Below are 27,651 nucleotides of genomic sequence, written 5' to 3' on the forward strand. Positions count from 1 at the left end.
ACCTTTTGAACCCAAGTTCTGCACCCAAATGCAGAACTTTACATTTTTCCTGTCAGATTTAATCTTTTTTTACATTCACTTCATTGTCTTGGATAGTTGAACTGCTTAGATCTTAATTCTCTTATCTGATGTGTTAGCACCAGATCATTCTCAGTTTCAGGTCATCAGCAGATTTGAAAATATGTCATCTATTTTAAAATGCAAGTTATTGATGAAAATGTTAATTGGCAAAGGGTCAAACACTGGTCTAAGGATTTGGGGCCCAGTCATTCAACCACTTATGAATCCCTTAGCCTTATTTTTATCAGTCTACACCTCACCATCTTGTAAAGGCTCATGGGTTCATAGAATTAGAACTACAAAGGGAGCATTTAGTTCAGTTCCCTGATTTTTACAGATGAGTCTGTGTACCAAAGAGAATAAGGGACTTGACCAAAGTCACAAAGGGAAGAAATGACAAAAAAAAATGAGCCTAAGTTTTATCTGAAGCTTGTAGCTGTATTCTACAAGTGGTACACATTGAGGGATGGAATAGTATGTGAAGTATACTTTAAACTAAGAGTTTTAATTTAGATTACTCATACCTAGTTTTGTCTCAGTGAGATATAGTTTTTTGTTTTGTGTCTATCTTCCTATATTTATCTTTGACTTTAATGGGCTTGATTGAACTACATTCTTTTAAATGATCAGAGACTGGAAATATGGCATAAACCAGCATCTCTACACCGCGCTCCCCCCCCCCCCCCCCAAACACATATACAGCCAGGTTCTTGGTATCTAATCTAGTTAGATCAGGAACTTCTCCTTACTTGAAATGCATCCACCTAGTAGATTTGTGCAACATCCTGAATTTATTTTACCAAATGATTTTGTTTGGAAACACCACATGTTTGTGCTTTTTAATTTATAAATACATCTGTAAATTAGTGGAAATTTAATCCACACACTTAGATGTAACTCATTCCAGGGCTGTTTCTAGTGAAGCTCGTGTATAAGATAAGAGGCTTTTCTGAGTCTGTTTTAAGCCTTATGATTTTGGAAAAAGAAACTTTGCTAGCAGTAAACTGCCCTCCTTCTCAGAAAGTCAGAGGCCTGACTCATCACTCAGGGACCCAGGGAGGCTTAGAGAGATCGGAGTTTGTTCAAAAATGCTTTCCCATAACTACTTTCTCTGTTGACAGTAGGAATTATTGTCTTAGGCGTATGAGAGTTTATTTCATGGAAAACCTAATATTATCTTGTTTTCCTTACCTCTAAAGGATAATCAAGAGGGATCATCCAGTGAAGGAATTTTTGTATCAAAAATAGTTGACAGCGGGCCAGCTGCCAAAGAAGGAGGGCTGCAGATTCATGACCGGATTATTGAGGTATGTGGAATAGTGGACAGTGCCTTTTCATACTCTGAATGCCATCTCTGAATATCCACCCAAGGTAGCCTGCTTGGTGGAGGGCTGGTGGGATGAATAAGGCAAGTGTTTTGAGGAGACAGTGAAAGTGTGCTTTGTTCGATAGAGTTCCGATTGTCTCTGTACTAAGAGGAGGTCTTCTCTAAATATAGAGGAGCCAGATTATGAGTGGCATGGTCGGGATTTCTCTCTCCCTCTCTCAATGGGATCAGGCATCTCTTTGGTGTACTCTGCTTGTAGTTTGTTAGGAAACCACTGGGAGTCTGGATGTTAGTTAAACACCAGATGTGAAATCTCTGTTGTGGACATTGGAACTGTATTTATATCACTTGCCAAGGTACTTTTCTAAAGGCTTTGGAGCCTTGCAAAGGCCTCCAAAGTTCAGCATACGTGGGTTACATGGCATAAATCACTTGTCTGCTTTGCCCTTGTGCTTCCTTTTATGATAGCCACAGACAATTTTCTGACAGATGTGCAGAGAAAAGTCCCTTGTCCACAATTATCGTCAGCATGTTCATCTTAATTTCTGTGCTGCACCAAATCAGTTTAATTTAGCATTCCCTCTAATAGCACATCTGGCGAACAAGGTCTCTTCCCCTTTGGAGCACTTGAGATTTGGGGGAAACACTGGGGATATTCTGAGTTAAGTGGAAACGAGTCTGTTTTCTTGAATAGGTTTTTTTTATTTCATTAAACAATTGAACAATTTTCTTAATGTTATGTTGAAATATTTCTTAGGCTCAGTGTTGTATAGTGGCCAGAGCGCTAGGCTTGGAGCCAGGAAGACCTCTTGCCTAGACTATCAGAACAGCTTTCAGATTGTTCTCATATCTCACCTCTCTCCAATCCATCCACTAAGCAGCCAAAGGGATTTTTCTCAAGCAGAGATCTGGAAATGTCTCTGGCTACAAACACAGAAACTCCAGTGGCTCTGCTCCCTATTGCCTCCAGGATCAAATATAAAATCCTCTTTTTGACAAGGCTCTTTCTGTATTTCCAGTGTCCTTACCCTTCACTCCCCTCTATGTACTTAACAATTCAGATTGGCCCACTCCCATGTGACATTCAATTTCCGGTCTCCTCGATTTGCACTCAGCTTCAGTCCTACTTTCTGCAGCTGACCTTCCTCAGTGCCCCCAGCTTCTAATGCGTTTTCCTCTTAGCTTCCTTACACACACATACACACAGAGTATACACACACACAAATATACATGTGCGTATGTATTTATGTATCGGGTATGTGACTAGTTTTGCCTTTTTTGTATGTCTAGAGCTTAACACAGGGCCTAGCACATAAAGTAATCTCTTAATAATTGTTTGTTGTCTGATCATTTGACAGTTAATTGCCATACAATCCTGGACACATCACTTCACCTTTAAGCACTTTCACTGTCTTCTCAGGATTTAGCTACTCAGCCAGATTAGGACTGTGATCAGCCATGCTCCCTAGGTTGAAGAAAACCCACAGCTCCTTACTTGGGTCTCTGGTTTAATATTTAAAGATAAAAGCTCAATACTGTTGGCTTTTCTAACAAAGCAATTCCAGAAAATAGTACAGTGGTCTAGGAAACTGAAAAGTAGCTGGATTCTTTGGAAGCTAAGTCATCTGTAAGAAAAACAAAACAAACCAGCAGGCATTAGCTTTCACATATGCATTCACATAGCACCTTCATTTGGAAGATCCTTTTATTCGGCCAATGATATACCCAATGGTTTTGAGCACAAAGTGGTGAGCTAAGCTTCTGCCACCTATTGGAATATGGTCACATGCCCTTCCCAAGACTGGCAGGAATTGGGCAGCCCAAGGATCAACTGCCTGAACTCCATCAAAAAACTGGAGTTTTTTGTTCCTTGACATACATTTGATTTCTTTGAAAATAGTGAGGTTTGGGAATATTGTGTCTCTTTTCTTTAGTTACAGAGCTCTTATCTTCAAATGGTATTCATATGTTCCAGGGTAAATCTCTTTCTGAACAGAGAGGGTTTGATGTCATTAAACAACAATTTTCCTGGGAAGGACAGCCTTCATTAGTGTTAAGATGTGTTACTCACTGCCTGTTTTGAAAAAGAAGCAATTTTGTGGGGCTATTGTTCAGAAAGATAAGTGAAGTGTTTGTTGCCAAGGAAATGATCATACAGCCAGTTTTCTAAGTAATGGAATTTCATTGCTGTTGTTTTGCAAATGAGAAATATACAGCTGTGGAGGATTTGCTTTTGGCAAAGGGCAACCTGTATTTGAATTTTCAGTACAGTTTCTGGTAAGCCCCCTTTTTCCTTTAGTCAGTATGTGAAATATGAATCACATTCTTGCACCTGAATGAAAAGAATAGGAGTCACAATAGCAAAATGATCTCGATAATTGCAGTTGACACATCACGCATGTATCAATCAATTGCTAATCTCTTTGAAGCAACACAGAGATTTCAGTGACTCTCACCAATGCGTGCTGGCACACCTGCTTTCTGTCTTGTTTTAACACGAGGCATAGCTTTAATATTTAACATTGCAGCTTTGGGTGTCAGGAGGGCAGAGTCCTGCAGAGACTTCTCAGTGGCTCAGACCTCCTGTGCCCACATCTAGGGAATGGTGTCACAAGGTACTCTGAGGGGCTTCATTTGGGTAACAGAGATCTGGTGATTAGATTTGGCCCCCAATGTGGAGACCCAAAAGAAGCAGGAGTGTACTATGTAAAAAACACAATTCAGTTTTTTTGTTTTTGTTTTTGTTTCTTGCTTTTTGCTTTTTGGAGGGGGGAAGGCAGGGCAATTGGGGTTAAGTGACTTGCCCAAGGTCACACAGCTAGTAAGTGTTAAGTATCTGAGTCAGGTCCTCCTGACTCCAGGGCTGGCACTCTATTCGCTGTGCCACCTAACTGCCTCCTCTCAATCCAGTTTTTATAGAAAATAACATGTGGTAGGAATTTGGGAAAGAGGGTAGTGTAAAGTAATATACGTAAGCTATTTATCTGTAAAAAAATTGTTTGTGAAATAGCAATATGGAAATAGTGGGAAAGGAACCGTGGTTTTGTCACTAGAGTGTTGAACTTGGACCTTGGTCCAGATCCTGCCTCTGGCACTTACAAGCTGTGTGACATGGGCAAATCACTCAAACTCTCTGGGCTTCAGTTTCATCACTTAAAAGTGGGCTGATAGTACAAGAAGATAATGTCTGTAACGTAAGTGTTTGGCAAACTTTAGAAATGGCTGGTCTTTTTGTTGTTATTCTTGAAAAAATATTCTCATCTGGTTTGATGCCTTTCAGATAGAAATGGTCCTGAACACAGTCATTATACTGCTAATATTCTTTTATATTTATTGTTCTATGGACTATTAAATATGTGAATGAAATAGCTGCTTTTTGAAGTTGAATAAAAATAAGAAAATGCAGGCTCACTTTGTCCTTTCCTCTCCTTTTCCTCTTCCCTATCTCTCCAGCCTGCCACCTTCTGCTTTGGTAGAGGGAATGTCTATACCAATTAAATCACTGGTTCATAGTAGGGCAGTTTAAGTCCGGTGTCTGATCTGGACTGGCTGCTGAATGGAGAGTTTTATAACTTGCATCAATGCCTCTTATCAACTAGATTATAACTCACAGACTAGATTCTCCATCCACACCATGAGTCTGAATCTGTCCTCCTCAAAAAAGTACCAGAGTGAAAAGAATCAGTGTTCACTCTGTCGTCATCTTTCTGCTTTCTCCTTGTTAGCTTTTGGGAGATCGTCTGAGAATAAGGGACCAGGATATAAATTCCCCAACTGCCTCTCTTTCTCCCTGAGCAGGGCTTCTTAATTTGGGGGGGGTGGGGTCAGTCTGTTGAAACCTGAGGATCCATTCACAGACTACAATTAAAAAGAAATCAATTATATTGAGATAAAGATGTCATTTTTTCCTGCCCAATTTCAACTGCCAATGCAATGACTTTGTTGGAGAAGGACATGAGGTTAATTTGGCATGCCAGTTTGGGGAAATTTCTGTCCATCTTCATAATTTCTCTTTTCAAAGTTTGCATCTCATGTTGAGTAATTTAATCTTCCTTCACTGGAAGATGTAGAGAATCATCTCTCTTACCCAGCATCCCTAGCAAATCCCTGTAAGTTGTGAAACCATATCATTTAGTTGTTCTAAGCTCCAGTTTTCAAAACTTTCTTCCATCTCTGGGTGTCCCTTTATACAGGTCTGGGCCTTTTCTTTTATAGTTTGTATTCCAGATGCCATTCAGAATTCAGGTTTTAATTGAGTCTTTTTGCTCAACTTGGAGGAACATGGGGAGCTCTTTTTGGAGGAGCTCTTTTGACTCCATTTCTTTCCTATAGTATAGAAGTTCCTTGAGGGGCAGGGATGATTTCATTTTTTGTCTTTGTATTTCTAGCATCTAGCCCAGTGCCTAGCATATAGTAGGTACTTAATAAATGCTTATGAATTACTTGATTACATATGGGAAAATCGTTCTCATGAGCATTCTGTTATGAAACTATTTGCTGTTATCTTGGAGGTGAATTTTTATAGTAATAAATTGTATGGATGAGATGCTGCATACTGGGCTTAAGACGTCTGAAACTTATTTGGACCAGAGAGTTTGTGCTCTCTCTTTAGTGAATTACAAATGTGATTTTCCACATTCAGACATTCCGCTAACTCTCTATTTCCAATAATCATCCTTCTGTATAATCTTCCATAAATAAGCTGACATGTCAGTACTGTTATTTTTGAGACCTTAAGATGTAGGCACATGAGCTGTCTAACCTTCCAGGCATTTGGCTAAGTCAGTCATTCTTTCTTTTGTTTGCATTAGAGTTAGTAATTCTGTCACTTCAGACAAGTCTAGTTATGGTATCTCCTAGAAAGGATCAGCCATTCCTCCATTGCCCAAGCTCATTTAACGCCATGAATGTGGCTGAGCAAACTGACTTCGCTAGTTACTTTGTTAATAATGGGAGAAAACTTCATAGTTACTATGCTAAAACACTGTAGTGTAACTCTCTTTGGGGGGGGGGGATTGAAAACCAAAAAAAAAACATTTTCCCCTTGTTTACATAAGACTAACTGAGAAAAAGAGAAGTCAAATTGGATGAAATAGGCTTTTAAATTTCCCATGTTATTTTTGTTGTTGGTGGGGGAAATTCTCTGCTGTGATCCATAAGATTTTTTGCTAATTTTCCATTCCATCAGTAGGGCAACCTCAAAGACTCTGACATTTATATATACTGATTTAATCTACAAACGAACCCAGCTTTGTACTAGAACCCTGAGAGATGTTTTTACTACTAAGCAAGCAGAGATAGGAATAAGATTTGGCCTGGGCAATGTTAGCACTGAGGCCCACACAATGCTGCTGTTTAACAGAGTGGTGCCAGAATTTATTTCCAAGCCCTTCAAAGTGAAATGGGGGGAGTGGAACAATCTTCCACATAATCCAGGATAACTTCCACACCTCACCCCACCACTAAAAAAAAAACCTTTAAAATATTTAAATATTAAAAAAAAAACTTTTGCCTACTTTAGTTAGTTACTATGAAACCTCTTCTTTGTTTTGACTGTGGAATTTTGGTCCCAATGCTCCTTTTGCAGACATTTTGAAAGTCTGGCTATTCAGAAGTGACTTTTTGACTCCATGTCATTGCCATTGATTTAGACTTCAAGGTTGGTCTGTTATCTTATCAAGTTGGGTACTCATCAACAATGGTGTTGATCACAAGTCCTTCCATCTCATCGATCTTATTATGCAGGGTGTTCACCCAGTGTGCCCTGAGGGGGTGGGGGAGAGAAGGGGAGGAGGCATTCCTCTAGTTTCCCTGATGGCTGCATGTTGACAAGTAGCTTATCCAACACTTTGCATGATATGACCAGCCCCCCTCCTTGTCTGGTTGTACAACTCTTGAATGATACCATATTAGATAAATTATAAGTGAGTCTCTTTTCCTTGGAGTTTTTTATTTAAAACAACTCTCGGGGCAGCCAGGTGGCACATTGAGTAAGAGTACCAGCCCCAGAGTCGGGATGACCTGAGATGGAATCCGGGCTCTGATACTTAGTACCACACCCAGAAATAACTGGCCATGTAACCTTGAGCAAATTACTTAACCCCAATTGCTTTAAAAAAAAAACTTTCCTATCCTCAAAGCATCGCTTCTTCTGTTTCTCCTCACCTTTCTCCCCACAAACCATTTTCTTCCCTTTTTACCTGTCTGTCACATCTGAAGAGAAGGATAGAGAGGGTACCTTTGGAAATACTTTAGGCAATAGCCCCAAGAGAATGTAAGTGCTCTGAGGGCAGGGACTGGACAATTTTTTTTCTGGGTATCCCTAGGACCTATCTCAGTATGCTGTATATGGTAGGTTCCTAAGAAATGCTTGGGCATTTGGAAATTGAATTGAATAAACTTCCTGGTTAACCTCTGAAAAGCCCAGTAGTGGGTTATTACAAACCAGTTAACTATTATTAATATTGTAACCTTTTTGTTTAATTTTCAAGAACTAACTCCCGATTCTTAACCTTTTTGGTGATATGGACCCCTTCTCAGAAGAATGTTTTAAATGCATTAAATAAAGTACATAGTATAACAAAGGAAGCCAATTATGGTGAAATTCAGTTATCAGAATTTTTTTTAAAAGCTCGTTGACCTCAGGTTTAGAACCCCTAGGTTTAAATGCTATACTTTTCTACCCAATGAAGATAAAGCAATAACAAAGACCTTGATGGATATTTTCTCTTTTTCTCTTTCCCCCAATTGGTCTCAACTGGTACACTGCTGTAATTTAGTGTTACTGAGGAAACCAGTGTTTTTTTTTTTACCAGTTGATTTTTTTCATCAATTAATTCTTATAGATATGAATAATGTGGCATGTGAACTTCTATCCCCAAAAACAGGAAACTTGACAAAAGAAAAAAATAGATGGTAAAGTGTCAAACTATAGAAAGAAATCTGTGAAAGCTTTTTTTTTTGTTTTTGGAGGGGGAAAGGCAAGGCAATTGGGGTTAAGTGATGAAAGTTTCTTTAAAACAAGACAGAAATCCTCTTCTCCCAAAGTTAGTGGCATAGCGCAGAATTCCTGAAGGTATTTCATGCTAAAACTTTTGAACCAGGGTCCTTGAAGCCTTCCTTCAGAGACTAACCAGGAACTGATTCCTTGCCCATTTTAATAAAAGTTCACAGCATGTTGACACTGTGTACTTTTATGGGAGTTTTGAATTCATAAAAGCTTTAAAACTATGCTTCATAGTTACCTCTTAATAGAAAAAATTTAATTAAATCATCCATAAGCTTTGGAAAAAATCTAGAAAAACTAGCAGTGATTATTCTACTTTTCAGTGAATTTTTCTGACCATTTGTTTTTCCCAGTGTAGACTGGGTGAAATGAAGGAAATCCTTGTCCAAATCCTCCAGAAGAGGAAAAGACACCGTTGATACATTCAGATAATACAAAATACTTTAGAAACTTTTTCTTGAATTTCGATCATTTTGAGCACATTAAAGAGTACGCCATCTTGAACTGTTCATCTTGTAGACCCTAGGCCCCTTTCTTCAGTGTTGAGATTACCAGCCGCTGCATCTTGAATCATTCCCTGTGCATAATGCACCATCTCCTCCTCTTCTCCTGACATCTCTTGTTGACAGCTCCTCTCCCCAATGTCTTCCTGTTCCTCTGACTCTAATTTCTGTTCTTCATCAAGGCTCCCCTTTCCTGTCAACCCCACTGAGTCTTCGGAGAGCTCTGGCATCCAAAGCAAGCCTAAAATAGGGATTCCTAACCTTTTTTGGAGTTGTAAAGATAAATCACATTTCTTTGGATTCATCCTACCCACACTTTTCTTCCCCAAAGTGGAGCCTGGGGCACATTTTGCATCTTTATAATTACAATAAATTCAAATGTACTTCATGTATTTTGTAATATCCCATGAGATAATGGGGGAAACCTTTCTGTGTCTCAGAACCACAGCTGGGAATCATTGATCTAAACACACATTTTTTTTCCCCTGTGTCTCTAGAACTTTTATTTGAGAATTCATTAGCTATCATGATATAGTTGGCATATTCACCAAACAGTTTTAAACGAGATGTTGATAGGAAGAGGAAATGATTTGTAGAGCATGAGTTCTCCATTTTAGAGTAGAGGAAAGTTAATTCATCCTTAGATTGGTGCATGTTTGTCAGGTAATTATAAAAGGTAGACTCTTTAAAACAAAAACAAAACCCCCAAATAAAAAAAAAACAAACAACCAAAACTATTGTTTGCCTATTCTGTGCAAGGCATTGAGGGAAATACAAAGAAGGGAGAGGCTATCCCTGACTTCTAGGCACTAGACACTCTAATCTAGTTACAGAGATAAGACACATGCTCAGGAAAAGGTAACCACAGTATATCAAGCCGTAAGTGATAAATTCCCCCAAAATGGTATTGAACATAAAATCTGGAATAGCAATCTAGAGGAGAGCATTCACTTTACATTGGATGTAGAAGGATGATGGACTTTCAGATTTAATTTTAGCAATTAAATTTTCTGCCATTAAAATAAGGAAGAATCAATTGCTTTTTCTCATATTCTGTTCTTGTTATAGTATCACAGAATTTTAGCACTGGAAGGAACCTCATGGACCAGCTAGTTCAATCGTACTCAAAAAGGAATCCCTTTTATAACATATCTGATGGATGGTCATCAGCCTTTGCTTTGAAACTCTCCAGTCAGGAGGTGCCCACTGTCTCCTGGAGCAGCCCTTTCCACATTTGGAACTCTGATTGTTTTTTCTGTATCAAACCTAAATTTGTTTCTATTTAACTTTAATAGTCCCCTTCCCCTTCCCTCCTCTATGCTTCTCTCCATCAACATACATTCAATTTCTGAAACCCCTTCCTATATGCTAAGGACTCAAAGTTCGACACCATCTGGGTTACCTATATTCATCACTGTCCTCTCTAACCATAAACAGAACAGAACATTGCAAAGTAGACAACATTCTATTTTGTTTTTACATTGGTTCTTTTTTAAAATTTTATTTATTTTTAATTTCTGAAATAATGCAAGCATTTCCTTAACATAGTATAATAAAAAAAAATGATTGCACATGAAACTGCAAACCTATTATATACAACCTGGTATTGCTTGTAAATATATAATGAAGTTATTATGTACGTTTCTTTTTTTTTCTTCCCTCCCATTCCCCTGCCCTAGAGATGACTACCATTAGACTCAAATATGTATATTTATATAAAATCATTCTATACCTACTTCTGTTTATCAATTCTTTCTCTGGATGCAGATAGTGTCTTCCTTCATATGTCCTTTGAATGACATATGAATAAGTGATTGGCATAATGATGAAAAACTCATGGATTACAGCTCTACAGTGGGAAGGGAGACTCTCTGTTCCATTGTACAGATGAAGAAACTGAGGTCATTGAAGGTTAAGTGACTTGTCCAGCCAGGGTCATACCAAGTAGTAAGCATCACGGGTTCGAATTTGAACCCAGATCCGACAACTCTCCAGAGCTAGTGCTTTTTCCTTACACTCCATATCCTCCATTTTACTCCAAGTTTTGTAAATCTTAGAACATGCTGTGTCTGATTTGCGACCCAGACCACTCTTTATCTGTTTTCATTTCTAGATTAGCAGTACTTGGAGTCTTTATTAAAGAACATTTACTGCTTCCCAGATTCACAATCATTTTTAATTGAACACATATGCCCTAAGTTACCGCATAGTTTCTCCTATGGCCTGTGAGTGAGCTGTTTTAAAATTAAATCAAAACAATCCTGCAGTCACATATCAGGTTTGTAGAAAGTGCTTGGAGAGAGTTGAAGCACCTTAAGGAAAAGGTGGCTTTTTTTTCTGAAAATGTGAGCTTTGGCAATCTCTCAGCTGAACCTTGGCATGACTCAGTTTGATTTCTGAAAATGTGGTATGGCATATTCTCATTATGTGTCTTCACCATGAGAGTAAAGGGGAAGAAATGGTGTTTGAGTAAATACATAATTCCGAATTTGATTCCACAAGTGATGTTGGCTCTTTTATAGCTCAGGGACTGGGCCAGGCTGCTGCTTTGTAACATGCCCTAGCAGAAGAGGGACTGGATTGAGTAGCAAATATCCCTCCCAGACGACGCTTAGTTTCCATAGTAATCACTGGAGTAGAATAACCACTGATAATGCTGATAGCCCAGGACCAGAAATCAAGGTTCAAAATTATTTTATGATGTTCTTATCTCACTCCAAAGAATTCTTTAGTAGTTAGAAGTAAGAATACTTCTAGCATTACCTTTGGTAACGTTTGGATATTTGACATTGTTTCTTTTATTTTTATTCTAGATGCATTTTTTGTTGTTGTGCAGACATTTTTTTATATAATAAAAATCACTTATTTTGTCTCATAATAAAATAAAAATCGGGGATTTTTAATCTTTTCTGTGTCCTGGAACATTTTGGTGGTCTGGTAAAGGTACTGGGCCTCTTCTCAGAATGCTTTTAAATTTGTGCTGTAAAATGCAGGATATCCCAAAAGTTCTGGTGCAGTTCAACCCTTTAAAAGCTTAAATCTAGGGGTGGCCAGGTGGCTCAGCGAGTAAGAGCACCGGCTCCAGTGTTGGGACGACCTGGAGATCGAATCCCGGGTTCAGACACTCAGCACCACACCCAGAAATAACTGGCTGTGTAACCTTGAGCAAGTTACTTGACCCTAATTGCTTAAAAAAAAAAAAAAAGCTTAAATCTGTATGCCTGTAGACTATATAGAAATGATACATATATATGCACACATATATAGACTATCAAATAGAATATATATGGACTATAGAAATCTATGTAGACTATCAGACTATATATGTATATATATGTACATATATACACAATCTCTATATAGATTATTAAATAGACCTATATGCATGTAAATCGTGTACCTTATTCTATTTCATTCTCATCTAATTGAATTCATCTATCTAATTTTTCTATTTTTTATTATGAACTGGATTTCTCCCCTTATATAATTACTTCTTTCTTTGTATTCTGTTCTAGGAGTATAAGACTCACTTCTAACCCCTCCCAAGTCCCCATTTCCCTTGACCACTTGAACTTTCATAGAATTTTGGTATTTTGCCTAATTCTCTAAAATATGCAGTTGGTATCTTAATCACCATAGCATTAAATCTACATATTAACTTGAATAGCATTACCATATTTCTTATATTAGCTGAGCCTGATCATGAACATTGAATATCTCTATTTAATTCTGTTTTTATTTCTGTAAAAAATAACGTACCTTGATAGGTTAATTCCCAGATGCTGTTGTTTTTTTTACCCTTTGGAGGGCAATTGGGGTTAAGTAACTTGTTCAAGGTTACACGGCTAGTTTTTTTTTTTGTGTGTGTGTGTGTGTGGGTGTTAAGCGTCTGAGGCCGGAACCGAACTCAGGTCCTCCCGACTCCGGGGCCGGAGCTTTTACTCACTGCACCACCTAGCCGCCCCCTATTCCCAGATTTTTAAAATAGATTTCATTAGCTAAAATTTCTCTTTACCAATTTTACTGTTTTATTTTTAAATTGGAAATAAATTAATAAGTTGATGATTTGGCAGTGCTATTATGTTAATTTCATAGAAGTAAACTTGAGTATTTTTTTTTATTTTCTTGGGTTTTTTGAAAAAAAAAATAAACCATCATAGGATAAAAAGTGGGTACTTAGCATCTGATTTCAATAATTTAGGAAACTCCCAGATGAGGAAATACTTTCCAAGAATGTAGATCAGTCTCCTCTCTATCATTTAGTCTTAGGGCAGAAGAAGTTCATCTTTCCTGTGTCATGGACCTCTTGGGCTATCTGGTGAAACGTACTGATGCCTTCTCATAATATAGTCTATTAGCTATGTTCCTACTTGAAAGAAATGCTGGATTTCAGTTAGATGTTAGTGAAAATAAAGATTTTTTTATCTTGTCCAAGTTCACAGACCTTGAAATCTATTCAAGGATCCCTTGGAGCTCCTTGGATTCTATATTAAGATCTCTTGTTTTAGAGAGTCAGTTGTCTGGAGGATCTAATGGTGACATGACTTGCCTGGGCTTATATATCTAGTAAGTCTCAGAGTCAAGACTTGAACCGAGCATTTTTAACCTCTTTCCACTATGCCAGGCCACATCTAAACCCTCATGATATTTTAACATCCTTTTTATTGATGTTTATTCCTTTAGTTTCCTTTTCTTTATTGTTTTCTTTTTTATTTTAAATAATATAGGCAAGAAAGATCATGGAAGCCTGTTGGATGATGGTTTTCTTTTTGAGGTTGAGAAACCTGACTTCTTAGAGGGGTCTTGGTGTTAGTGACTGAAACCTGAGGAAAAGGAGTCATAACAGAATTAAATGTACTAAAAAAAAAACCTTGTTTGGTTGACTCATGCCTTCAGAAACATTGTCTTTACACGGTTACTTATAGCAGAAAACCGTGTGTTGGAAGTAGATTACTGTCCATTTTCATCACTTTGTCTCAATCCTTTAAATCTAACACAGTCCAGAACTCTTTTTGTTTTTTTTTTAAACTTCTAGTGGCAACAGTTTGGGTAAGCTGCTATATTCTGATGAATGAAACTTCAAATTCATTTGGAAAAATGGCTCTTGCTTAAGAGGAGTCTTTGTATAGGGGGAAAAACAACCTTTGACGTGATATCTACAAATATTTGCCCACACACGGCTTCAGTGAGGATTTGATTGTGAATTATTCATTTGATGTCCATTACAATTCTGTGAATTAAATTATGATTAAATATTTTGAATTTCTCTTCAGATAATTTAAAAGTGGATCAGATAAAATTATAGAAGAAATAACAGAAAGATGCTGGCATATTGGTGGCAAGAACATTGCTTTTTTTTTATTCAGAGAGCCAAATTTTATCATCTCTTTCCTATTTGTCATCCCTTCCTATTTTGTTGCTCTGCTAGTTTCCAGAAAACATCATAAACAAAGTGTGTACCTGTCAAAGTGTGTACCTTTCCTTTTGACCTCTTAGGTTTAATAGAAAATAGAAAGGGATAGAAGCATCAAATTGATTTTTAGAGAGCAGTGAATGAAAATTGGTTGTTATTTAAATTGCATTCTCTTTTTTTCTCTTAAACTAAGCACTAATTATTAAATTTATGTGATGTTTACTTTGCTTTTGAACAAAAATTTTTAAACTGTTCAAAATTATAAATAGTTTTTGTTTAAATTTATCCCAGTTGTATGCATTTTTTGTTGCTGTCCAGTCACGTCCAATGATCCATGACCCCATTGACCATATCAAGTCAATGCTGTCCATATAGTTTTCTTGGCAAACATGGTAGAGTGTTTTGCCCTTTCCTTCTCCAGTGAGTTAAAGCAGTCAGAGGTTAAGTGACTTGCTCAGAGTCACATAGCTAGTAAATGTCAGAGGTCAGATTTGAATTCTGGCCTAGCACACTAACCACTGAACCACCTAGCTGCTTCTGGCAGTTTTTTGTTTTAAACAACTATAAAGAAGTATACATTTGATAAAAGGAAAATATCAGGCACCATCCCTTTTATATCCAATCTTTTCTCATGCAGTTTTGAGGCATGGGAATGAAACAAGCCAGAAGGATATGAAAGTCACATCACCTCATATATCAGGAGGTCAGGCCTTTCAGATACTTATGAAGCTTTGACTCTACTCCTTTTTCAGTAATGTAGTAGCTCTTAAGATTGTATAAGAGCACTTTAGGCATTCTGAAATTACCACGATATGGTATGTTTTTGTTGTCATTTCAGTTGTATCTGACTCTTTGTGACCCCATTTGGGATTTTCTTGGCAAAGATACTGGAGTGATTTGTCATTTCCTTCTCCAGCTCATCTCACAGATGAGGCCAACAGGGTTAAGTGACATACTCAGGGTCACACAGCTAGTAAGTATCTGAGGTCAGATTTGAACTCAGGTTGTTCAGTCTTCCTGACTCCAAGCCTGGCACTCTATCCACTTGCCAACAAGTTGCTCTATGTGGTATATACTATATACCATACTCTCTCCCCTCCACCAAGGGAGAGAATACTTTGTTATTTGGGACCATGGGATAATAGAAAGGAAGTGTCAGTGCATAATAACATTGGTTTTGGATGGACAGGACCACTGTGAGATCTCCCATTTGTCCACTGAAACCATCCAGAGAGACCTCTTAGCCAGAGGAAATACAAGTAACAATTCACTGAGGAGAGAGCTAAGAAAGTCTAATGACTGGGAATGGTTGTATGTATCATTGATCTTTTGAAGGGATTTGAAACTTGTATAGGAACCCAGACTAGAACACAGCAGCTATAGCTCAGAGGTTCCGTCCTCACTAATTTGCCTGCCCTAGAGACCCCCACACAGGAAAATGTTGATTTCCCGAGTTGTTAGTGCAGCCCATCCCCTGGATAACTTTGCTTTTGCTCTGTATTTGGCTTGTGTACACCAATCTAGGTACATGCTGTTCTCCCTTAATATAATGTTAGTTTCTTGGAGGGAGATTCTTTTGCTGTTGCTGTTTTGTTTTGCTTTTTTTATCCCTAGTCTTAAATAAAATGCTCGGCACATTGTAGGAAATCTCACACATGTTGAATTGAAATAAATATCAATAGTAACAACCTGTAAATGGAAGTAAGGTCTCCTTTTCTTCCAATGCTTCACTGGGAATCAGGTAGAATATTGGCTCCTTCTTAAAGGAATTATGGGCTTTAAGTTAGCTTTTAGAAGTTGTATTTAGCCTCCTTGTAAAAGATGCAAAGAAATTTCCAATTCAAATATTCCTTGAAAACCTGTTACTGGCAAAAATAGACACAGCCCAAGCAGCCCTTGAGTAAACTTGGGTGTCCCAGAATGGAAGGAGTGCATCATTTAGATGCTTAGCAAAGGGCATTTCTGGGGCTCTCAGCTGAAGGGGAAGCCTATTGAAAAAAAATGTTTCTTTTAATTGTGAGATTAAACTCTCTTCTTTTAAACTTTCTCTGTTGCTGTTGACTCTTCATTGTCTTGCCCTCTAAACATTGGTTGATTAGGTTCACAACCTAGGAGTCCTTCGGGAATTCTTCACTGTCTCTCACTCCCCATATCCAAGCTGTTGCCAAGGCCTACTGTTTTCACCTTCACAACATCTCCCAAATATACCTCCTTCTCTCCTCTGACACTGCTGCCATTCTAGTGCAGGTCCTCAACACTTCATCCCTTGATTGCTGCAATACCCTGCTGGTGGGTCTGCCTGCCTCAAGTCTTCCCCCACTACAGACCATTCTCCATTCCTCCATCAAAGTGATTATCCTGAAATGCAAATCTGGGCATGTCACACACACCCCACTCAGTAAACTCCAATGGAATTGCCTCCAGGAGCAAATGCAATTCCCCTTTGGTGTTCAAAGCCCTAACCGAACCCCCCCCCCCTCACCTTTCCAGTCTTCTTACACCATACTCCCCATCATGTACTCTTTGATCCTGGCCATTCCATGAACAAGACATTTTCCCTGGCTGTCCTCCATGCCTAGAATGCTCTTCCTCATCCACTCTAACTACTGACCTCTCTGGCTTCCTTTAAGTCGAGAACTATCTCCAGTGATCCTGATCTACATCTTGTCACTGGACCCAGATGGTTCTGGAAGTGAAAGTGAGGCTGGTGACTTTGCACAGCCCTACCTCACTTAAATCCACTTTGCTTGCATGTCATGGCATCTCCTCCCTGACGTCATGGCCCTCTTCAAGAATGAAGGACAAACAACCGTCACAACAACCTCCACCCAGCTCCTCTTCCTTGTGACTTCCTTCTGTTAATTATCTCCTACTTATCCTGTATTTAACTTGCTTTGCATAGATTTATTTGGATTTTATTTCCTCCATTAGATTATAAGCTCCTTGAAGGCAGGGACTTTTCTTTTTGTGTCTTCAGTGCATAGCAAAATGCCTACCATATAGTTGGCCCTTAATAAATACTTATCAAATTGACGTTTAGACCATGGGTCTGAGTGCAGACAAGTCCCTCATTTTCCTTTTCGGGTACTAGTGACTCCCAAGTACCTTGGAGAGCAGAAGCACAAGCAATGGGCAGGCAGTGTAGGAAGTAAGATTTCTGGATTCTCAGCAGGTGGGATGGACTCCATGGGGGCTGGGTGATGATACTGAACCCACCGTCTATTTGAGGTCCGCATGTACCAGCATACTAGGTTTGTTATACACATGATCCCAGATCCCTGGTAGACTTTGAACTGAATTGTCTCTAAGGCCCTTCCAGCTCTGTGAATTCCTCATTATAGAGGAGATTCTGAAATTCCTGGGTTGGAGGAGGAGGAAATGGAATAAATGACCTATAAGCTTCCTTCTCCCTGGGAGAGTTATTCATTTTGTATAATTCCAGTTTCGGGTTTGAGTGATTCTATGCATATCTGTGTAATGTAACAAACATTTATTTCCTAAGTGCTGTGGGAAATCCTAAGCTTAAGATCTACAGGTTATATGTGCCTTGGGAAAACAGGCCCAAGTGGAATGGTATCAAGCCAAGGTGAAAATATGGCCTTGGCTCATGGAGTGATTTGATGTATGTATGGGGACACACACACACACACACACACACACACACACACACACACACTTCTGAGGATATCAGCTCCTTTTGTGGGAGTGTAGTAGAAAGATATGTGAAAAAGTTTTTACACCAGATACAGGAGGAACATAGAACACCCCCAAGAAAAGAAATTGCTATAATTGAAAGCCTAAACCCCAGGTTCTTTGAAGATGACCCAGAAGAAATCCTATTTTTTCCCCCGGGAAACAAATTAATGTAGCACCAGATTGTGGTCAGTAGAAGGACTATGGGGCTTAGAATTATGCAACTTGGATTTAAATCCTGGTGTGGCCATTGACTGCCTACTTGGCTTTGCACAAGTCACTTAACCTTCCTCTGCCTCAGTTTACTCACCTGTAAAATGAGGGAATTGGGCTAGACAGCCCCAAGGAGCCACATAAGTGTATTTTAGATATTAAAGTTTTTCTTACCCATAAATTGTCATTTTAAAGGTTTTTTTCTCCCTTTTAGTTACATTTAGATAAGAAGATAAGACTCTTAGATTTTGGTATATTTTTAATCATGTCAAAATGGGGAGCATCCATGCCTGCCATACTTGGGAATATTTATTAAAATCAGTCTCATTAGGTCTCTAATCTCTTTAGGATACAGGGAACCCAGGCTATGGTCACTAGTCGTTTTTTAGAATTAACCCAGTTATCTTGGAATCCCATGTTTTCATTGTATGTGAAATTAATACATGCCTACCCTTTCCTACCACTACCATTACTCGTAGACAGCTTAGCCATTTGGTTTCCTTAAGAATTACCCTGTAAGGCTCAGGAAATGATGCTTTTGTCACAGTTGCTTAATTAAAGAGCTGTCATTGGAGCGATAAACCCCAGTTGAATTGACTCAGGCTGTCCCTGGAGTGGAATGCAAATGGAAGCTGGAAATGGAGGTCTTGGGAAAGGTCCTGTCTGCCTTTTGCCACCAGGCCAGCAGTCCCAGAAGGTCATTCATATTCAGGAGGAATTAGATGAGGTGGGTGAGCCTGGAAGTGAGAGAAGGCCCAGGGTAGGGAACAGGCTTCTATTTTCTCTTTTAACTGTTAACTAACTGCTAATAAAATTTAAGGCTATAGCTTAGGTAGAACCAGGCTAGAAATTGTAGGCAGTTGCTTTTTTTCTTTAAACTATTCCAGTTTTGTTCTGTAGTAAGATAACCAGGCCAAAAATCACCCTTTGCCTCCCCTCCTATAAGCAACTGTGGATCAAAATGAAAAATCAAGTGAAAACTTCAAACAGTTATCTTCCCAGAAACTGTCATTTTTAACACTGAAATTACCAGTCTCTAACTTTGAAATGGCATTAATTTCTCTCCTCCCCCCCCCCCCCCCCCATTTGTCTCTCTTTTTTTTTTCATTGGAGGTTTTTGGCCATGCAAATATCTCAAGTTTTATACTGACTCTGGTAAAGAAGAGAGACTAGAATTGGTCCTTGTTTTGCATATATTGAAGCTAGCCACTAAAGTTGGGGGGGAGGGGAATGTGGTCAAAACCAGCCTCTGGCTAGGTCCTAAAACATCCCAAAGCATGGATTCATGTGAATATATGTGACGTTTGAGGGATTTCTGTATGTGAAGATTCACTTTGTAAAACAAAAGAATAAATAAATACAGTTTTCAGGCTATTCCTTAAACTTTTAGCCCTAATAATAGAAAGCTTGATTAATTGAATAATATGATTCAATTATTGATTTGATATCAATATTAATATAAGTAATTAAATAGCTACTTTAGGTATAATAATTTAAAGACCACTGACCTGAACATCTTCAGAACTCTTTTAGATTTCATTTGAAGCATACTTAGGATTCTGGAATCTTGAAATTCTCAAATGCTAGAAGAATTCAACAGCAATGTTATTGACAATTTTGCTTAGCTTGTTACTTTTGAGAATTAAAAAATGAAAGAATACTGTTGTTTATCTTTATGTAGGGAAAGCTTGTCATTTCAAAACACAGAAGCTATTTGTCACCGTTGAGAAGTAGCTCATTAGGTTGGTTTATCCAAGGTTAATTGAGAAAGAATGACAGAGGTGTTAATGTGATAACTGCAGAGTAGTCTTCAGGCTGCCCTTTGAGGATTTCTTTTTTCCCTAAAAACAAATTCCACCCTCATTTATCTCTTATTGTGTATTAACTCTCCCTCCCCAAAGTAAAAGAAAACTTTAGGTAACTGAATTTTAAAATATAAACTCATCTCTTCACTCACTACCTAACAAATCCTTCAGCATTTGCTTAGCTAGTTAAACAATGAAGATGTTTTTAGGGATCAAGGTCATGTGCAAAAAAAAAAAAATCAGTGATTCTACCTATCCTAATCTTAAAGTTTGGAGGTGGAGAGTGGGATTTGTTGTTTTTATTGTTATTTCAACTTTGTAACATTGTAGTTACTTGATGTCCAGGAGTGATGATAAGAGCGGATAGTACCATGAAGGAAAGTCTGATTTGAGATTTTAAAAACATTAATGGGCCACAAGTGGGCGGCTTTTTTAGTTGTTTGTTATGCTACACAAAGAGAATGTCCTAGCCTTGTCAGTAGGGGGAAAAGGGGCTGCTGCCAGTACTGGAAGTGAAAGCAGAAAGCTAATTGTGGATGGTTTAATGTTACAGACCACCTACATGGATATGGCTGAAGCTGAAACTGAACAGAATTTTAGGTTTCATTTAGAGGAACACTAGAAAGTGACAATAGATACATTTTCTAGCAAACAATTTGGTTTTTAGAGTTCTCTAGTAAAAAAAAAAGTTGTCATTTGAGTGGCGCTGAAATCTCTGAGGTCTGCAGATGAAATGAATATGCCCCATAATACATATGTAGCATATATACCTTCTTAAGGAGGGTGATGAGCCTTGGTTCTGGTGATGTTGTCTTTGTTGGTGGTGGTGGACCAGATGTAATGTCTTAGTCCAGTGAAAGAGCCCTGGATTTGGATATGGAGGACCCGGGTTTGGATTTCGGCCCTCCTCCCTGTGTCCTGGATGGCCTACGCAGATCCACTGTGCTCCTGGGTTTCCTGTTATATAAAATTCGAGTTTGGACCAGATGCTCTCCAGTCACTGTGAACCTTCAAACTGGGGCCTCGTGAACACTGGACACAAGTCATACTGGTTGATTCATCATTTGGCCATTGGTGGAGGCAGGTGTATGTTTCTGCATGTAATTGTAGTTATGCATTGAGACGGAATGAATTATATTGACATGTTAAGACTCTAAAGTTCTGTTGCCCCAGCCAGTTTTGCCGTTGTACAGTCATTTTTTAATTTTGTCTGACCCTTAGTGACCCCATTTGGGGTTTTCTTGGCAAAGGTACTAGAGTGGTTTACCATTTCCTTCTCAAGCTTATTTTGTAAATGAGGAAACTGAGGCAGACAGGGTTAAATGACTCTCTCAGGGTCACGAAGCTAATAAGTGTGAGGCTGGATTTGAACTCAGTTCCCCTGATTCTAGGGCCAACACTCTAACCACTGTGCCCCCTCACTGCTTCAGTCAGTGGTTTGTTATTGTAAGGCATGGTGGATAGAGTGCTGGGCTTGGACAGAAATACCACATTCAATTCAAGCATGCCCCTCCACTTCTTGCTGGGGACCCTTGGTCAATCACTTAGGTCAGCTAGCTTTCTAGCACTTCTTTACTAAGTTATAGAAGGATTGCTATTTGGGCCAGTAGATGGAGTTCCCACTCAGAGAAGTCCTTATGTTGGCAAAGTCACAGATCCTATGTGTATTTGCCAGTATTCCTGTGTCAAATCTATGTAAATGATAGGCTGAGCTGTGCCTCTCCATATAACACAACTACACATGATCAAGGTCAGATGTAGCATGGTGAACCTTTAACATGGATGTTTGACTTTGTTACTGGCATCGTAAAAGGCCTGGGATGCATAGAAGTAACATTGCTGGATATAGAATGACAGGATAACATATGGAGGCAGTGTTTTCAAAATGCTGATGGAAAAAGTGGCAAATGATCCCCTGGCTAATTTATACACCAAACTAGCTGTTTGTTTGTTTTTTGACCCACTCGAGATGGTTGGAAAGAGAAACTTAGTTCTTCATAAATGGAGTTCTTTTTGTGAAGAAGGATAACTGAATTGCCATTAGCTTGTTTTCAGTTGTTTTTTTTTGTTTGTTTGCTTTTGGTGAGGACACGCGAATATGCTTCCTCTGTGCCCATCTGTGTCTGTAGATCAATGAGTCCATTAGATCCTTGTTTGTTTATACCCATGCAAACCACAAATTGCTTAATTCATTTTATACTTGTTTCATCTTGTCTCTGTCTCTCTTTCTCTGTCTTGTCTCTGTGTCTGTTTCTGTGTGTGTATGAGACTGTCTCTCCTCATTCTACCTCTGTCTCTGTTTCTCTCTATCTCTGTCTGTCTGTCTGTCTTTGTGTCTCTGTCCTCTCTGTCTCTCTCTCCCTCTCTCTCTCTCACTCACTCTTGCTTTCTCTCTGTCTCTCTCTGTGTTTCTACCTCCCCCTCCTCTCTTCTACACACATTCATTTTGATGAAATATAAACCAGCTCCTAGCTGTTTCTGAGTGTGCAATGTGGCAGCTCTTGATTGACACAAGAAGACTGTAAATGCCTCTATATTGTGTTTCAGGATTAGTTTCAAGCATTTTAATATTGTTGGTATATAGCAAGACACAGTTGGATTCTCTTATAGAAAAGCCAGTCATTGGAGTTGGCTTGCATATCCATCGAGGGATACTCACTTGGCTCTGTGAGGCCAGTCACGTATATTGCATAGAAATAAAATGAATATAGTGCAGCCTTCCTCCCTCTTGTGCTGTCCTTGGGCGCCATGCCATCAGGGTTGCCTGATAGGTGAACCTCTCTCCTAATGAATAAAGCCCTTTTGGTACTCCTGTAACTAAGGCCCCTTGGAAAAAGTCCAAGACGGCCCTGCCTTATGCTGAAACCCACTCTGTTGTGAATAGTGTTTTACCACTGTCATTTTGAATGAATAGTGGAAAAGTAATTATGCTGATAGGAAGGAGAATGCGGGGCTCATTAGGACATAGGAAGGGGGGAAAAGTCTGTTTATATATTATGTCTATCATCATAAGTTGATATGGCAGTGTGACCAGACTTGCAGAATAGGAAACGGGATATTATTCCTCTTTTTCAGGACCCTAGACAAAACTATTGAAAAGTAACCTATTCCCACACCAAGGACCAGCCCCATTTTGAAGCAAAATAAATAAATGCCTACAGTGAACACTTTATCATAACACAGAAACCTTGTTCTTGCCCTGAAGGTAGGAGGTGCCAAATAATAAGCAGCATGATCAGTGGAAGGAGGGAGGAGAGGTGTGAGCTCAGAGCTGCTGACTTCCCTCACTTTAGGCTGGGAATTTTGCCTTCACAACAGTTATTTAATGATCTGGATTCCCCTCTGACTGTAACCCTTTAAGGTGAAACCATAACCTTTTATGTTTATGTCGAAAAGGGTTCAGTCTAAATATTATGATGTAAACATGTATTTCATAGCTAATGGCATAGCTCCTGCAGAGGAAATGACACCACTGAGGCTCTCTGCAGTCTGCCTCCACCCTGCCTCCCTTTCCAGCCTCTGGTGCTTCTCTCCCTCTTCCCCTTTGCTCTGATCCAGCCACCCTGGGCTGATGCCCTGGTTTGTTTGTTTTTCTTGTGCCCTCTGCATACATTGTCACCTATGCCCAGGGTGATCATCCCTCCATATGCCATGGATCAGGTACTGCCTCTTACACGCAGCCTCCATTGATTTCCCTCTGCCCCCCCAAAAAAGATTCCTTCCACCACAAATAGATTGTAACACTTGGCATTTCATCCTCATATCCCAGCATCTAGCCAGCAGCTCTGGAAGGACAAAAGGAGCATCAACCAAATGCTGCTCAAGTGCCCTGGGGACTTTCCAGACTTTCTTGTGCTCCTGAGTCATAATAATAGTAACAGATATAACGGCAATGATTCCAGCTAGCATTTAGATAGTGCTTTGTAGTTTGCAAAGCATTTTATATGTGTTATCTTTTTATTCGGAGATCACCTCCATCTTACAGATGAGGAAACTGAGTCTGAGAAGGATCAAATGACTAGCCCAGGACCACACAGCTTGGTGAGTGTAGGAGGCAGGTTCCAACTCAGGTCTTCCTGACTCCAAGGCCAATCCCCCCGGGCCACCAAATTGCCCTCAATACAAGAGGTACTTCATGTATCTGGTATTTTCTTTTCTTTCTTTCTTTTTTTTTTTTTGTATTTCTGCCTTCTACACTTCATGGATTTCTCAAAATCATAATACTGCAGTATGCCAGTGGATTTGTGACATGTGTCATCACATATTCTATTGACACAGATTACAATGCAGCCATGCCTGCCTAGGCTTTGTAGCTCTTGTCTGTTTTACCACAGGGGATTTACTCAGTGGGCTAGCAGCCTTCCTCAATTGGGTCAATCCCCAGAGCACAGCAGAGCCCCCTAAATCAAAGTAAGTGTGCACTAGAAGAATGTCTGCACTCATCATATATCCGAGGCAGGTGGAGGCTGACCTGACTGTTAGGCTTCTCTTGCTCTCACCACATGATCAGCTGAACTGCTTTTTCAATCGTACATATTCAGCAGCACCCTCCATACTCTTTTCCTTCATAAGTCATATGTTGTACCTAACTCATACCCACTCTGCCCATTTTGATGAGCCTTGCCTTCACTCCAGATATTGTAGCATCAAAGACTCATGGCCATATGGCATCATCAAAACATTGCTCTTAAAGAGATGAGCCTTTATCCAGCCAAACCTCCTCATCTTGTTCAGTCCTGGCCTCAGCTCAATGTCCCTTGGTAGCGTCTGTCCAAATTGTATTTACTGATGGACAAGCACTATAGTTTGTACATCTGGCTGCATATCCCAGGCTGGACAAAAGGCATTATTTAGCCACTTGGTTCTTTTCTGCGTGGATAGTTAGGGCAAACTCTATTCTTCCCCCCTAACAGTAGAACACGTCTTTACCATCACACAGTTGAATGAAAGTCAGACTGGCAAATCCCACTGTTCTTGACCATAGAAAGCATTTGATTGTGAGAGCAAAATTCTTCCCTAACAGCTTTCCTCCAGGGGGCTGTCTCCAGAATATGTTAGAATGCTTCAAGAATACTTCACAGATGCAACAACTGAGATAACCTTAGTTGGTCCTTTGATTATTAATATCAGTGAAGACATACCAGGAGTCACATATATTCACTAAAGGAGTTTGTCAGGATTATGGCAGAAATTCAGACAGAATCGAAAAAAAGGGGGTTTTCAAATACATGCAGTTTGGTTTGGTTTAACATTTTCTGTATCAGGGATCTCCCATATGTCCCCTCTCAAAATAATGTTTTTAAATGCATAAAATAAAATGCATAGGAATACCAAGGAAAGAGAATACATTGAAATAAATTACCAAAATATAAAACCCTTTTCATAGATTAGGAGGATTTCTGTATGCACCTATTGCAGATGACATTTGGACCAATTAAATCTGACTCTAGAACACTGCAGAATCTCTTAAATAAAAACAGAGGAACACTAAAAAATATAATTTATTTATATGAATGTTGATTTAATAAACATTTATTTATGTGTTTATATATTATAGTTACATATTGTTGTTCAGTTGCTTTGGTCACATTAGACTCTTTGGGACCCCATTTGGGGTTTTCTTGGCAAAAATACTAAAGTGGTTAGCCATTTCCTTCCCCAGCTCATTTTACAGATGAGGTAAAGAGGGTTAAGTGACTTGCCCAGGGTCACCCCAGTATTAAGTATCTGAGACTGGATTTGAACTCAGCAAGATGAGTCTTCCTGATTCCAGACCTGGTACTCTGTGCACCATGTCACCTAGATGCCCCTTCACATATTAATACATGTATAAATTTGTGGTTTTAAGTATTGACCATTTTTCAAACAGTTTCCCCTTCATTACTGCATTAGGAATTTGCAATTTTTCATTTCTCTCTGTCTTTCTTCTAAAAAGATGTTTTACTTAATTCTCCAAATCCATTTAACTTACAGGTATACTTCCTCTTTGAGCCTTGCTAATAGCCCTTTTTCTAGGAATTTTTAGCATTCTCTTTTGTTCTTCTTGGGTTCTGCAGCCTAAAGAGCAAGTAACAGAAGAAAAGACCTGCCCCCTGTCTGTCTTCCCCCCCCCCAGAACTAGAAGGACGGGCAGTGTTCTTTTCATATGGAAACTTTGAGCAGAATGCTACTGCCAATGCAAGGCTTTGTCAGAAAACTAACCTCTGACCATATGGGTCCATCAGTCAGTCACTGTTCCAGAATCATTTTTCCCATTTTGTATGATTGTAATTCTCTATGGTTTGCCCCACCTTTTAGTATTGTGTTGGATGAAGGAAGCCATATTTGCTAAAGGAGAAAGAAATGAAAACTGGCCACTGATGTGTTGGCAATAGATGACAATTAACTCAAGAAAAGAAGTCAGACACTAGTTTATCCATGAGAGGTAGCATGGCATAGACCAGTGCTGGGGTCAGGAAGAGCCTGCAACATGCCTTTCACCTGATGCTTACCAGCTGGGTGACTGTGCAAGGTACAGAGCCCTGGGGTGCCTTGGGCACCTCTCCAATACTGTACATTATAGATGACTTGTAGATCGGTACCCACAGAGAGAATTTGAACCCTGGGAGCTCCCCAACCAATGAAAATCTGGACCGAAAAAAAAAGTTCCTCTATGCATCAAATCAAGTTGATGTACTCTTTCTTGTGCCCATCTGCTGCCATTGTTTCTTCCAATTCTCTAAATAGGTCAAAGTAAATTGAAACATGGTCACCTTTATTGTCTGTACTCATAGAGGATAGATACAACTATTGAGGCAAGTGGACAGAGCCCTGGACATGTAGTCATGAAGACCTTAGTTCAAATCCAGCCTCAGACACTTACTAGTGTGACCCTGGGAAATTCATTTAACCTCTGCTTGCCTCAGTTCCCTCATCTGGAAAATGGAAGTCATAATAGTACCTACCTCTGGGTGTAAGCTCTGGGTATACAAATACAAGAAAAAAAAATAGATGGGTTCCTGACCTCAAGGAGCTTATAATTCTAATGGGGGAAGACAATCCCCAAAAAGCAGCTGAAACTCTCCAATGAGAGAAGGAATGGGGCCTTACAGAAGGAAGAAGAACCTTACAGTTTAGGAAAGCTGAGGGGACAGTTGGATGTTTCAGGGGGAGGAGGCCCCAGGTACTAAGCCAAGTCCCAAGTTGGGACAACATCAGGATGGTTTTGAGGTCCAGAACAGTGCCAGGAAGGGAATGAAGGCCAGCCTGGCCTTCTCCACACCTGGAGACTCCAGGAGGAACTCCCAAATTGGAGAATGGGGCAGACCTCACTGAGGGATAGTCCCAGTTGAGAAGTAAGCAAGAGTGCTTGTATGTTTTAGGGTCAGGAGGCCCCCAACAGTGAGGTAATTCCAGGATGAAACAGCAGTAGAAGCAAGGTTTCCAAGTCTGGAGGCCAGCAAAAGGGCTAAAAGGCCAAAAGGTGCTGTTATTATCTCCACTTTACAAATAAGAAAATAATTTTTTGTAAAATGTAAAAAAATGTAAAAAAAAATTTACAAATAAAAAAAGGCCAAGAGAAGTCCAACATCCTATAGCAGGTAAGTGTCTGAGGCCAAATTTAAACTTAGGTCTTCCCAACCTTGAGCCCA

General features: G+C 39.3%; 1 protein-coding gene across 1 annotated transcript in view; it reads left to right on the plus strand.

The window, feature by feature from the left end:
- PDZRN3 (PDZ domain containing ring finger 3) overlaps window positions 1–27,651 on the plus strand; it is a 285,242-nt gene that overhangs the window by 23,074 nt on the left and 234,517 nt on the right. Inside the window, exon 3 of the mRNA XM_069084083.1 lies at window positions 1,260–1,367. Within this exon, the coding sequence (XP_068940184.1) occupies window positions 1,260–1,367 (108 nt within the window). The remainder of the gene's footprint in view (window positions 1–1,259; window positions 1,368–27,651) is intronic.

Source organism: Petaurus breviceps, unplaced genomic scaffold, assembly GCF_028583685.1.
Source record: "Petaurus breviceps papuanus isolate PSGF00001 unplaced genomic scaffold, PetGlider_PUasm1.0 174, whole genome shotgun sequence".
In the NCBI taxonomy this organism is placed as follows: domain Eukaryota; kingdom Metazoa; phylum Chordata; class Mammalia; order Diprotodontia; family Petauridae; genus Petaurus; species Petaurus breviceps.